At 40.3% G+C, this 14,811-nt stretch overlaps 1 protein-coding gene across 1 annotated transcript; it reads left to right on the top strand.

Moving 5' to 3' along the window:
• The first annotated feature begins 14 nt into the window (after positions 1-14).
• Positions 15-13,519, top strand: NDUFAF7 (NADH:ubiquinone oxidoreductase complex assembly factor 7). Its single transcript, XM_045827060.1, has 10 exons — positions 15-124; positions 432-595; positions 3,130-3,210; positions 4,380-4,490; positions 5,442-5,655; positions 6,976-7,034; positions 7,723-7,833; positions 10,227-10,370; positions 12,473-12,646; positions 13,168-13,519. The coding sequence occupies exons 1-10, from the start codon at positions 70-72 to the stop codon at positions 13,381-13,383; spliced, it is 1,329 nt and encodes a 442-aa protein (XP_045683016.1). The 5' UTR covers positions 15-69; the 3' UTR covers positions 13,384-13,519.
• The last annotated feature ends 1,292 nt before the right edge of the window (positions 13,520-14,811 follow it).

Raw genomic sequence — 14,811 nt, 5'->3', positions numbered from 1 at the left:
GAAGTGGCTGTAATCCCCGCCCCCCGGTGGCTGGAGGCTCCAGGCTGCTGGTTGCTCGGCTAATTCAACATGTGTGCCCTCGCGAAGGCCGGCGCCTGGTCGCTGAACGCTGCGGCGCGAGCGGGTAAGTGTTCGCCCGGTCCTAACCCCGGGTGCCGTGGAAACCGCGAGGGGCGCCCAGCTCAGTCCGTGGCGTCAGGGGCGCTTCTGGGTCGGAGACAAGTTCAGCGTCCGACGGAAAATGGCTGTGAGGTCCATGGCAAAGTGCTCGCCTGCCTGCACCTTGTGTGCGAGCTGCGGCTGGGACACTGCTATCCCGTCTTTGAACCAGTTTAAGCGTTGACGAAGCCACTTTGAAAGGTCTCAGACAGCTGTGCACGTGTAAATACTAAGGTTTTTAATAGGTCCTATTTAATGTGTGTTTTTCGCAGTCATTCCCTGCCTTTGGAGAGGAAAATATTTCAGCTCCGGGAAAGAGCCGGTAGAAAACAACCCGGTGACTCCGATGCTGCGGCATCTTATGTACAAAATCAAGTCCACCGGCCCTATCACTGTGGCCGAGTACATGAAGGAGGTCTTGACCAACCCTGCCAAGGTAAGTATGGGTCGGGGAGCCCGAAGACCATGCCCGCTCTAGCAGGTTTTCGAGGTGCGAGCCTGGAGGGGAGCCTGAGCGTCTTCAGCCACCCCTGCCAGGGTGCCTTCCAGGGGAAGAGCCGCCCCCCAGAACTGGAGAGGGATAAATTAATCTGTCAGCTGCTTCGGGGCTGGATCAAGTCAGCGGCGGGACTAGCCTACAGATGACAAATTCTGAAGCTGTTCAGGAGACAGTGTAACCGGTTGGATTTATGAGATGAGGGAAGCGCGACAGTTCGACCTGGGCTGATGGGAGATGGTAGAGCCATTTCTCTGGGATAAGGGAATGGAGGAGAAGGAAGAGCAGTAGCCGATTTAGGAGGGAGGGGAAGAATAGAGTTTGGTCCGATATACGAATATGAAGTTTAGGGACTCTTGAGGTGGACATAGGCGACTGGAAATAGGAATTTAGTGCCTGGAAAGTTGTTTGTATTGGGATGGCTTCAGCAGGCATTGGAAGCATATTCTGGTTTTTCTTTTTGAGAACGGGATGCCTGGGTCTTTGCTGTTCTGCAGTTCAGTATTGCAGCTTTCTGGCCTGTATTTCCTTGTCTGCTCCACAAAGCCACTCGTTGAAAGTCTGTAGTCCTTCTATTGTAGAGTGTTTCACCGTTCGCTGAGTTGAAATGTGAGGTCTGTGGAATTCTGGGGTTTGTATGGCTTGTTGCTGGATGTGGTGGAGCAGCCCACTGTCTGAAGGTTTAGGCAAGGCAGTTATTTTAGTTAACTTCTAACTGGACTTTAGATTTTCTCTGTGAACACAGGCAATGACCAATAGCGTCAGCAATACTTGTGACTTGAGTTAGCATCAGTGGAACAACTGACACTATCACCTCACGACAGTGATCAATCACAGCTATCTCAAAATACCATGGTGCTCATCCGTGCTTCAGAACTTTGTTACTTATTTGACCTTCGGCGCGATTTCGGTTTTTAATAACACTTATAAAGAAGCATATGTATTACTGTATCACCAATTTATTTTTAAATATTTGATAAGTATTTTTCAGTTGCTTTCCTTTGTAATCCTGTACGTTTTATGTCCTGCGCATTTGAAAACATTCTCTAAAGGAGTCCACAGGCTTTACTGTACTACCGCAGGGGCTCATAGCACTTAAAAACACCCCTGAAGTGCTTGCTTATGAAGGCAAAGAGAAAGGCTAGTGGGTAGATGCTGCACGGATCCTCACCTGAGGATGTGTTTATTGATTTTAGAAAGAGAGGAAGTAGGAGAGAGAGAGTGAGAAACATGGATTGCCTCCCATACATGCACCATCTGGGCATCAAACCGGCAACCTAGGTATGTGCCCTGACCAGGAATTGAAACCCATAACCTTTTGGTGTGTGGGATGACCCTTCAACCAACTGAGCCACCAGTCAGGGCAAAAATAATTTTTAAATTTAATTATATTTCTAATGCTGAGAGGGAAAAGTTGAAGCTGTGGGAGAAAGGCAATCAGGTGATGAGAAAGGTCCTGGCTCATGAGAACTGGGTGAAGAATTGTGATCAATCCAGAGCACAGGAGGGATCGGGTGTGGATAAGAACAGAAGGGGTAGGCATTTCATATTTGAGTCCCAAGGAAAGAGTGGGAGCAGGTGGAGGCCAAGTGGGGTCAGGAAGGTGAGAAGTTGTATTTAACCCCTGTGTGGGCAGGAACGCAGGTCATCTGCCATGAGTAAGGTGGTAGAAGAAGGGGCATGAGGACCATAGGGAATTTTTAAACAATTCCTGAGTGTTTCTTGAAGGTTAGGCCTTATGATGAAACTTGGGATATGAAAGTAAATAAGACACAGTCCTCTCTGCCAACTAACTGTGCCTTCTGGTGAAGAATGGACATATACATAAATAAGCTCAGAAAAGGAAGCACTGGATTTAGTCTGAGGTTGGAAGGCTGGAGGAGGACGAGATCGGAGAAGGTGGCATTTCCGCAGATTTGATGGATGAGTATAAGATTGCCAGGAAGTAACGGAAAAGGAGAGGGGAAGGCATTTCAGTGGCATGCATGTGTGGACAACGAGGGCCAATTAAAAAAATGAAACCCAGCTGCTGTTGAGCTATGATGTATGCATAAGTCACAAGTATACAGCTTCATGAATTTTCACAAAGAGAATACTCTGTGGAACCCACACCCAGGTCAGAAAACACCATGGCCAGCAGGCAGGGCTAATTTGAAACTGAAAGTGTGAGAATTTGGGGTGGGAACCTGGTGGAAGCAGGGAAAGGGAAGGAGGGGGAAGGCAGAGATGGACACTGCGTGGCTTCTGGCTTTCTAGTCAAGAAGTCACTGGTTTTCCACCAGTTCTGCAAAATGACTGTCACTTTGTAAAATTTGGGCAAAGATACTGTGTTTATCTTGCTTATTTAGAAGAGAGAACTTTCTTACTACAAAATTAATTATTTTGTTGTGCACATTATGTAAGATTCTGGAGGGGTGTTTAAAAAGCCTTATTTGCAAATTAATTTTTTTTCTCCATTTTCTGTTTTTATTCAGGGATATTATGTGTACCGTGACATGCTAGGAGAAAAAGGAGATTTTATTACTTCGCCTGAAATAAGTCAGATCTTTGGGGAGGTAATGCCAGTCTAAACTATAAAAGAAACTAATATCACAAACATTTGACAGCCGATTAAGGTGTTTTGTTCTATAATAGTATTTTACAGCTTTGTTTTTGTGATTCATCAAAAGCTTTAATTATTTAGTACTTTATATATTGAGGTAATAGAAAGGGAACGGAGGAAAGAAAATGGTAAAATGGACATTCGAAAAGTTTATACTTTGCTGTAGAGAAGGGAATGTAGAGGTGAGAGAGACAAAAGGAAAGAGAAGGGAAAGAGGTGGAGGTAAAGAGGTAAGAAAAGAGGTGAACCAGATGACACAGGAGAGTGGGAGAAGGAAGCAAGGCAAAGGCGAAGGTGAGGAAAGGGGTAGAGTGTACCCCAGAAAGAACTGCGGGGGTCAGAATGAGCTCTAAAGCCCCTCCCCCAAACATGATTTAGCCATAGTTAGAGTAGAAGTCTCCCTGTAAGAAACTTCACATTTTTTTCAAGAGTTCTAGTTTATTTTCATATAACCTTTGATCAATTTAGAAATAAGTAGTAGTACATAAGAGGAAGTAGAATCCAGGCATTAAAAATACATTGCTTGTGTCTAAGAGCCATGTAATTATTTTCTTGAAAGATTTGGCTTATTTTTAGAGAGAGGGGAAGGGAGGGAGAAAGAGAGGGAGAGAAACACCTATGTGTGAGAGGTACATTGATTGGTTGCCTCTCACGTGCCCCTCAACTGGGGACCTTGCCTGCAGCCCAGGCATGTGACCTGACTGGGAATCAAACTGGTGACCTTTCCGTTTGCAGGTCAACACCCAACCCCCTGAACTATACTAGTCAGGGCAAGCCATGTAATTATTGAAATCATATGAATGTGAAGAAATGGCCTAGTTATAGAATTATATTTCATATATCTATTTGCTTTCAAATACTAGTACCTTTCTGTAAGTGATGTCTTTGTCATGGGACCTTTTATACTGGAGGGTGCCTTTTTAACTATTTGCTTTAGTTATTTAAGCTTCCTAACTAGTATGTGTTGTGACATAGTCCCAGTGAAGTTTCCTTTATTAAATTCATATGGTTGTTTGCAAACATTTTGCTTTCTGACATAAAGTATGCATTTTCATGGAGTTTTATATTGTGGTGTGCTTTTATACCTTGTAATACTTTAATGTGTTTTTTTCCTTGTCACAGCTGCTAGGGATATGGTTTGTTAGTGAATGGATGGCCAATGGAAAAAGTGCAGCTTTCCAGCTGGTAGAACTGGGCCCAGGTCGGGGTACCCTCGCAGAAGATATTCTGAGGGTAGGTAATAAGAGAGTGTCTTCAAGTCTCATATATGTGTATCTGAGTTTGCAGACCTTGTTGATTTTCTTCACTTTTGGTCCCACCGCCTTAATCTCATATTTCTCAGCTAAAATATAGTGCCAGAGTAATATAGTGATTGATTAGTTATTGTTTGTAAGATTAAAATACGGCGGTGGGGGAGAATGTGAAAGCTAAAGCTATAAAACATTTAGAAGATGTTATGGGAGAACATATTTGTCTTCTGAGTAGGAAAAGAGTTTTTAAATGATACATAAAACAGAAGCCACGAAAGAAAATATATTAATAATTTCTACTATATCAAAATTAAGAATTCTGTGTTCTTTAAAGAAACTAGGAACTTTTTGTTCTTCAAAGATACCATAAAGAGAGTGGTGAGACAAACCACAAGTTAGACAAGTTGTTTGCAATACATGTAACCAGCAAAGAACTAGTAGTCCTTTAAGTCAGTAGGGCGACAGAGAACTCACCAGAAAAACCAGGCCAAATATGTGAACAAGCCCATCGTGAAACAGAAAATCCAGATGGCCAATAAAAACAAAAAAATTGCTCAGACTCATTGGGAGTTAGGGAAATGGAAGGTGAAATCGGTGAGATACTGCTACTACACCATCAAAATTAGAAAGTCTGACAAACCAGGTGCTGGTGAGGATGCGGAAATCTTCTGTTTTCATTTGTTATTCGCAATTCTAAATTTTATCATTAGGAAAACAAATTGTGTCCTGTTCCGTTCTTCTATAGACTATGTTTAATAACTCTAAGAAGGTTATGATTCTCATAGACTGCTGGAGAGTGGTTTGTGTAAGGAACAAATTTCTCTGGAACCAGTTATAACTTGTACTGTGATGAGCAAACTATTGAGGCCAGTGGTTAGAAAATGTAAAATCTGCTCAACATGTATTTTGCCTTTTTTTTCTTTTTTGTATTTAGGTGTTTAGCCAGCTTGGATCTGTGCTGAAAAACTGTGAGATTTCGATACATCTAGTAGAGGTGAGCCAAAAATTAAGTGAGATTCAAGCGTTAACTCTGACTGAAGAGAAGGTTCCCTTAGAGCGAAGTGCTGGATCCCCAGTATATATGAAAGGTGTTACTAAGTCTGGGATTCCAATTTCCTGGTACCGAGATCTGCAGGATGTTCCAAAAGGTAATGATTTTACATTGATTAATGAGAGAATTTTGATCACAGCCTCTCACAGTAGTGATATGTAATCACAACCTTGTAGAGCAATATACAGACGGTCCCAATTTAACAATGGTTCGATTTACAATTTTTCACCTTTATGATGGTGCAAAGGTGATACACATTCAGTAAAAACTGCACTTCAACTTTTGAATTTTGATCTTTTCTGGGGCTGCTGATAGGCAGTACGATACTGTCTTATGCAGGGCAGCAGCAGTGAAATGATTTTGCCCGGTTGTATGCTAATGTAAGGGTTCTGAGCATGTTTAAAGAAGGCCGGGCTGAGCTGTGATGTTTGGTAGTTTAAGTGTATTAGATGCATTTTTGACTTAATGAGGTTTTTGAGGAGGTAACGCCAACATAAGTTGAGAAATATCTGAAATAGATTGAGTTAGTACTGCCAAGTCCCTTACAAGTACAGTGAACTTCATTCTATAAAAAATCCACTGTAGCCCATACTAGTGTGGCTCAGTGGGTTGGGTGTTATCCCGCGAAGCCACGGGCTGCCAGTTCAGGGCACACGCCTGGATTGTGGGCCAGGTCCCCAGCTGGGGACGAGTGAGCGGCAGCTGATCTCTGTTTCTTTCCCTCTGTCTCCCTTCCTCCCTTTCTCTCTCAAAATAAAAATAAAAAACAACATTGTATTAGAAAATAAAATTGCCTAACATTAAGGGACAGTGAATTTCATGTAGTTTTGCAAAAATAAAACCAAACAAAATCTCTTTGTACTTTTGTACTTTTGACTTTTGCCCTACCCCTTAGTATTGCTGCCAAGCAGCCCACGGCAGCAAGGGCTGGAGGAAGCGGTGTTAGGTGGGTTTAGTTTAATTATCTCATCTTCTGAACATCCTTACCTGTGCTCTTCAGGAATCTGACACGATGCTCTCCAGTTCAAACCTGAAGTGGTCTGATTTGGGCAAGACACCTTAGCTGTTCCTGGCCTCGGGTGATTTTAGGAAATTCAAGTCTTCTTTCAGCTAGCAAATTTGAGTTCTGATTTCTTTCAGGCCTAGTAATGAATAAGAAATTAAACTGATAGCTAAGATATTTGACTCTGATCCTGGGGTGTGGAAAGTGAGAATAATAGTAATTGACCCTCTGTATTTTCTGCAGAGTAGCTTTGCTGTGAAGTGTGGTGGTTCTGTGGTAGACATGATTATGGAAGCATCACAGATTCCAATGCAAAGAACCAGGCATTTTTTTTTTTTTGGTTAATGTTCAAAAGATCCCATTTATTATCTTAAAAATGCTTAACCACTAATTTTCTCTTCCACTTTTAAATAGGATACAGCTTTTATCTTGCACATGAATTTTTTGACGTTCTTCCTATCCACAAGTTTCAGGTATGATGGAAAAAAGTCATGTTTATAATTGACTAACAAAGGGCCTTGTTAGTGATGAATATTTACTTAGTGAAAGAATGAATATTTTTGCTATTTAATTAGTATATAAACACTACTGGTTGAAGTTACAGTATTTGGAATGTTTTGTGAATATAAATAATTGAAAAGCAGTAATGAAATATTAAGTGGAATTCTTAATTCTCATAGCATAATTATTAAGAATTCTTAATACTAAGATAAAGATGCATGAGAATGTAAGATGGTAAAAGGTTTTAGTACAATAAAGATCTCTTTTTAGCAAGTATTTTTAAATTCCAAAGATTAAAATTTGTCTTTATTCCTTCTATGAGATTTAAGATTTGGTGGTAATGTATGTGTACTGATAACTTCTAAGGCTAAGAGTATGTATTACTGTGTAATAATTTATTAGCAACAGCTTCTGATTAGTCTTCCTAAGTCTGTTTTCCATTTTGAGGCGTACTGCGTATTTTATCTTCCCCAGCTCTACCTCTTATCTCAACTACATTAAGAGTTTGTATCTAATAGCCTATTCATATGGTTTAGAAGAAGTGAGGTAAAGCCTCGAAATAATTTCAAGTGGTAAAGTGCTCTGAAAACCTAGTATTTTTGCTCAAGACAGTTTTGAGAACTTGCAAAAATTGGTTTTTACGTCTCATTTTGTGTTTAGAAAACCCCACAAGGATGGCGAGAAGTATTGATTGACATTGATCCACAAGGCTCTGATAAACTGAGGTTCGTTTTGGCGCCTTGTGCCACCCCAGCACAGGCCTTCATACAAGTAAGAATACGTTTCTTCTTCTTAGTTTGCCAGCCAGGTCTTGTTTTCTGAGTTACTATTTTAGAGCTTCTTTACACAGGGGGAAGGAGTTGCTCACAACATGTGAGATGTTTTTTATTAATAATGAAAAGTGTGGAGGATCTAGAGTCAGAAGAGTCATTTCTCAGCCGTGTGACTTTATATGTAATGAGAGAGAAGTGAGTACAGGCTTACTCAGCAAGGCCCTTCTCTGTTTACCTGTCAAAATTGTCTATTTACGGGAAGAGCTGATGTCTCTGAAAACAGTGTAGTACAGTGTATGGTAAAGTAACAACAGTAAGTTTCTTGAGTCCTTTGTATTACTCTGTATTTTCTCACTTAATTCTCAAAATAACTCCATTACTAGATAGAATGTGCCTGTTTTCTCTGTTTCCACCCAGATCCAACTCTGTTTCTAGACTGCCAGAATGGTGCTTTACTCCTCTTGGCTCCGAGGAATAAATCACAAAGAGCCCATCTTGGGGTTATGCATGAAGGTTAAAAAAAAAATCCTGTCCTTATCAGGAATATTTGGGCTCTAGACTGTGTTCCGTTCCTTTCTTTTCCATTCTACTTTTTAGACCATAACTAAGAACTTGCAACCCAGAAGTTATCAGTTTTAAATATTTTATCTTTACTTATTTTTAGAGAGAAGGGAAGGGAGAAAGAGAGGCAGAGCAACATCCATGTGCGAGAGAAACATTGACTGGTTTGCCTCTTGCACATCCCCAACTGGGAACCAGTCCTGCAGCGCAGGCATGTATGTGCCCTGACTGGGAATCGAACTGGCGACCTTTAAGTTTGCAGGCTGGCACCGAAGCCACTGAGCCACACCAGCAAGGGCTAGAAGTTACCAGTTTCAAAAGCATAGGACCTTTAAAACATGAATCTATGAATTAAGTTTTGTTTGTAAAACATAAGCCTAAGTGCTTGTGTACATTTCTATTTTCCATATTCTGGCTAATTTTGCCTGAGTGAGAAACAAATTCATAAAGCTACTAAGAGCTAAGCCCCAGGTCCTGGGTCATGTGATTCATTTTAGTTCTTGACTTGAGTAGTACTCACTCATGACAGAGGGAGTGATGATTTTTCCTCATGGGAATAGGGCGAATGGAAATAGAATCCATCATCTTGCAGAGCAGGCTAAGATGGTAAGAATGTCAGCATGGTACACTGGGATGTGCCACGTTGATTTAATTTACCCTCACCTGAGGGTATTCTATTACTGATTTTAGAGAGGAGGGCAGGAAGAGAGACATTGAAGTGAGAGAGGAACATCGACTAGTTGCCTTCATATACACCCTGAGGACTAAACCTGCAACCTAGGTGTGTGCCCTGGCCCGGGACTGAAACCACGATGTTTGTAGTCGATGCTCCAACCAACTGAGCCTCCTGGCCAGGGTGAGACACAATAATTTATTTAATAGCACTGGGGGCAAAACAAAACAAAAAGAAAAGCCTAAAAAATAAAAAAATAAAGTAGCACTGAGGCTGGGTGGTTTATTGTTTTATTTAATCCTCACAGGCCTAGTACACGTGTGATGAGGAAGGGGACTCCAAGATTTTAAGGTACCTGTCTCAGATAAGCAATGGGAAGAGCTGAGACCAGAAGCTGACTTTGTCTGACTTCATGCCTGTTAGAGCTGTGCTATCTCTGTGCAGAGATCTCAGGGCAGGGCAGTACTTCATTTTCAGTAGGGTGTTAGGAGAGCGCAAGAGTCAGTGTATGTTTTACTTAACAAAGAAAAAGAAATTTTCCATTATCCTAGGAGCTAGTGAAATTTCACATGTACTAGTCAAGTTGGCACATATTAATATTGCCATTTCACTTTTTAAGCTGATAGGCACTTATTGAGGACACTTAGTTAATACTTGAACATCTTGGGAAATGAAGGCCTCAGGCACAATGGTATTAGTTCATAAGCTGATGTTTCTAGAGAACAGAGCATATCATTAGGATGCCTTTAGCTCCAACAGAAGGTATCACGATATACTTGTTTAATATGGTCTGCTTTTTAAAATCGGACTTACATCATTTGCTCATTCAGCGCAGTGTTCTGAGTACCTATTATGTGGCAGGCACTGGAGTGACAATGTACTTGGCCACCTGAAGGGTCGGGAGGTCACATGCATTTTTTAAAAAAGGATTAACATTGAAATGCCTTTGTAAGCTTAATGCATGCCATCAAAAACCAAGGAGCTTTATATAATAAAGAGGATGTCATGTGAAAAGTTGAGTGTAGAGACCATAATTCCTATTGAGAACAAATGTATTTTTATTGTAACTAAGAAATGCTCATTGTAGGAAAACCAGAAAAACCCTAAGGAAACAGTTCTTTTGAGTGATGTATTTTCTTTCACCTTTTCCATACTAGCATGATGAAACAAGGGATCACGTGGAAGTGTGTCCTGATGCTGGTGTTATTATCCAGGAGCTTTCTCAGCGCATTGAGCTGATGGGAGGGGCCGCACTGATTGCTGATTATGGTCACGATGGGACTAAGACAGACACCTTCAGAGTACGTATGACTCCGTAGCGTGACTTCTCCGAAGTTGGTGGGTATGGTTCATTGAGTTATCAGTTGTTAGGGTTGAAGCCCATTTCAAGGTCTTTATTTTTGCTTTCTCCAGTGTGTAGCACTGTTGTATTACATTATTTTATAATTAATATTAATTTATGTTATAATTACTCTTAACTCTAGCTCTTATTCCTAAGCCTAAATCCACTGTCCAACTTTCCTTTGAACAGGATCTGAATTGTCTACATTCTTTCTTAAGTGGCAGAATCTGGGTTTGCATAGATCCTAGTAAGCATCTAAATCATACAAATGGAAAGATTTTTCCTTAAGTTTTTGAAGTTTTCTACCCTTCATTTAAAAAACAGTTTTGGTACTTCTTAGGAGATTTGACATAGCTGCTATAATGAGACTTTTTCCATCAGATTTTCAACATCTTTTTTCCTTCTCTAGATGTATTTTTTAAAAATATTTTATTTATTTATTTTTAGAGAGGGAAGGGAGGGAGAGAGAGAGAGAAACATCAATGTGTGGTTGCTGGGGGTTATGGCCCGCAACTCAGGCATGTACCCTGGCTGGGAATCAAACCTGGGACACTTTGGTTCCCAGCCCGCGCTCAGTCCACTGAGCTACGCCAGCCAGGGCTGAGATGTATTTTTTTATTCTTCCTAAACATCCATCCTTAAGTTCTTTGAATACGATCAATTCTGTTGAATATACTTTAACTGAAATACATTTAACTAAATGCCATTAGCCATTTTCTTCATTTGTGGTTCTCAGTTTTTAACTTTATTGTACCTAAGAAAACCCTGGATATGTGTTTAAAATGCCAATTTCCTAGCCTTACCTCCAGGGTTCTGATTCAGTAGGTCTGGGCAGAGTCCAGGAACATACAGGGTCTGTCCAGAAAGTATCCAGCCATGTATTATGAGGAAAAGAGACATTTCTTGACGAAGATACAAGAAACATTGTACACAGGACAATGATGCCTCAGTCCCCTTCAAAGTAGGCATCTTGGGACCTCACACAGTTCTCCCAGTCGCCATCAGCTGCCCCATCATCTTTTCCTGAATTTCATCAATGGTCTGAAATCTCTTCCCTTTCAAAGGTGATTTTAGTTTTGGGAAAAGCCAGAAGTCAACAGGGTGCCAAATCTGGGCTGTTGGGGGGTGAGTCACCTGGGTGATTAGGTGTTTCACCAAAAACCTCTCCACGAGACATCACACATGAGCGAGCGTGTTGTTGTGATGAAGCTGCCCATCACCAGTTGCTCATAGCTGCGGCCTTCGGAATCATCTGAATAATTTCTGTGGAGAAATGTTCAAGCCCAATGCAAAATTTGGTACAGACCCATTGCTGTACTCACTCAGTCACTTTGAATGTGACGGCCACACAGTACACGTGCTCACTCAGTGGGCATCTCCTCCCCTCACTGACAAGTACAGTGAAGTCATTGTTCACTCGTGTGCATTGCAGTCCAGTCTCCTTGGCTGCCAGGTTACATCCATGTCGAGCACCCTGTTCTTGTTATATTAAGTGGCTGGACTTTTTCTGGGCAGATCTTGTATTCTTAGGTGATTCTGATGGGTTGATGGTTAAGAATTTATAAAACACCATCTGAGAATTAATGAGATCTCCTCTACCCATGGACATTAATAAAAGTAAGTGTTAAGGGCAGCAACATCTTCAGGTGCTCCAACACTATCCTTTATATTGGGTTTTCCACATAGCATCTCATTTGAAGAAATGGGTGCTACCACAGTAAGAGTTTGTACCATTGACTTTGGCCAGTGGTGTCAAACTTATTTTCACCGGGGGCCACATCAGCCTCGCTGGTGCCTGCAAAGGGCGGAATGTAATGTTAGGACCGTGTAAATGTAACTACTCCTTAACTAGGGGCAAGGAGCTCAGCACTGCTGCTGGGTGGATAAAACAAGGTGGGGGGCCGGATTCAGACCTTGTCCCTTGTGTTTGCCACCTGTGCCTTAGGCCATGTCTTCCTTAACAGTTCTTATATAAAATGTGTTTAAATGATGGTATTTTAAATTTTGATAATAGCATAAAAGGATAAAAACTCATCACTTTATTTAAAAATTATGTTCAAGGGGTTTTGTGGCCACAAGCTTCATGATGTCTTAATTGCCCCAGGAACAGCAGACCTAACCGCTGACGTGGACTTCAGTTATTTGCGCAGAATGGTACAGGGGAGCGTGGCTTCTCTGGGCCCAGTAACACAACAAATGTTTTTAAAAAATATGGGCATTGATGTCCGGCTAAAGGTAACGATTTATTTCCCTATCATTAAATATTTTAATTTCACAGTATTTCCAGCAAATATTTCAAGTAAGTTTACCTGGCCTTAATGTTCTTGTAATTAATTAACCAGATCCCTGGAGCTCCAGCCTTTTCAGTAGTGTAGGATTTAGTTTCACCAGATGGCCTGCAGGTGGAGCAGCCCTAGACTCATGCATCTCCGTAAGACTTAGAATTAAGACTTTCAAATAGTGTTCGTGTTCATTAAGAAAACTTGACTGCAGTTAGAGGTATGACTTTTATAACTGTTCCGAGGACATCTAAACCCTTCTGTATGTTCAGACTTTCTGGGAATATTGGTTAAGCAAATAAATTCACAGGGTTGTGTCACAGCAACCTATGTTTTTAATAAGTGCCCCGTGATTTTGAGGCAGTTGATTAGAAACCAGTTTAAGCACTGCTTTATTGAATAGCTGATTAGTATTGCTGCATGTAACTAGAAATCTTTTCTTCTGTTATTTTTACTAAGAATTTCTTTTCTTTTCAGGTTCTTTTAGATAAATCAGCCGAGCCATCATTGAGACAGCAGTTACTTCAGGGGTATGATATGTTAATGAACCCCAAAAAGATGGGAGAAAGATTTAACTTTTTTGCCTTGCTGCCTCATCAGAGACTTTGTGGTAGAAGCCAACAGATAAATGCACAGAAGTCAAAACCTTCTCCATCACCTGTAGCTGGATTTAGTGAACTTGCTTGGCAGTGATATTTCAACTTTGGACTTTTTGTCCCCAAGTCTGTCTAAGAAACCAAAATAAAGGGAATTAATTTCATATATCACAGGTAAAATAAGTATTTTATCTCTTCATAGTCAATAAAAATGGCCCATTTTATATACAGTATAACTGAACACTGATCTTTTAAAGTTTAACTGTGAGAATAATTGTGTTCTTAGGTATGAAACAAGTTATCACGAAACTGAATTTCCTTTTTTAAGTAAAGCTAGTTGCTGTATTTTTATTTTAAATAGTAAACATGAACTAATTGGTTCAATAAAAACTGGAAACAATCTAAATGGTCATTTACAGGGGACTGATTACATAGAACTATCCATGTATTATTTTAAAAAATGATGTAGTGTGTTCTGACATGGAAAGATCTCTAAGATTTATTAAGTGAAAAGAGTAGGTGCAAAATGTTTTAGAGTAAGGATTCCATTTTTGTTGGAAAAAAAGCTACATTTAAAGAAATGCTTGTAACCCATTCCATAGAAATGAATCTTTTAATGAAGACTGGCTGTTTTCTGTTCTGTGATATTTACTTGTATATATGAAGGAAGGGATACCCAATAATCATTATTAAATATCCCAATCTAGAAGTGAGTTTTAGGGGTAGGAAGATACTTAATTTTCTATTTGTTCTCCTTCGAGGTATTTGAATTTTTTTACACCACATGCTTCTGTGAATTTGGAATTTAAAATGTTTAATAATCACAGTAAAACCAGTAAACCTGACATGTACTTAAAATATGAGTTAAATCTACTGTAGACTACCTAGAATGAATAGTTTTCTAAATTGAATTGCTTCTCCCTTATTTTCAAGATGTCAAATTTTAGTCTATTAAGTTCTCGTCTTAGTTCACAGAACTTTTATATTAATACCAGACACATGGACTTTGTGAAGAATTGCCTTTTGAGCAACACAAATTTACATGTGAGATTAAAGGAAAAGAATATTAGCTATGTGTCCTGAACTTCTGGTATAACTATATTGGAAGTTCATTGGCAGAGTGATGAACTGTTGCTTTTTGTTGGTTCTCTGCCTAGCTGAGAACAGGACCAGCGTTCTCTATCTCACTCTCAAGTCAAGGAAGATGGAGGCCTCATTTTCCAGATGCTATCCAGCCTTGGGCCATCCCTAGTCATCCTTATGCTACTTCATATTGTTTCCCCAAAGTCTTGGGACAATTTTTGTAAGATGCAAATGCCCCTGGTTTGCTCCTCTCAATTATTTAATAGTTTTTATAATGAAGGGGGAAGAGTCAGGCAATGCCTTATAGCTTAAAACCTAGGAAATTTACTTTGATATTAGGTGTTTAGCTTATTTAAGTCCTCTGGCAGAAGTGGATTATTTGATGGAAGCTCCTGGAAATTTATAATTATTCCAGACTTTAATTCCAAGAAATAAGACCTCC

The sequence above is a fragment of the Phyllostomus hastatus genome, unplaced genomic scaffold (genome assembly GCF_019186645.2).
Source record: "Phyllostomus hastatus isolate PE091 unplaced genomic scaffold, TTU_PhHast_1.1 phas_scaffold_78, whole genome shotgun sequence".
Taxonomy (NCBI): domain Eukaryota; kingdom Metazoa; phylum Chordata; class Mammalia; order Chiroptera; family Phyllostomidae; genus Phyllostomus; species Phyllostomus hastatus.
Note: the sequence above shows the minus strand (reverse complement) of the source record. Positions and strands in the feature narration are given on the sequence as shown.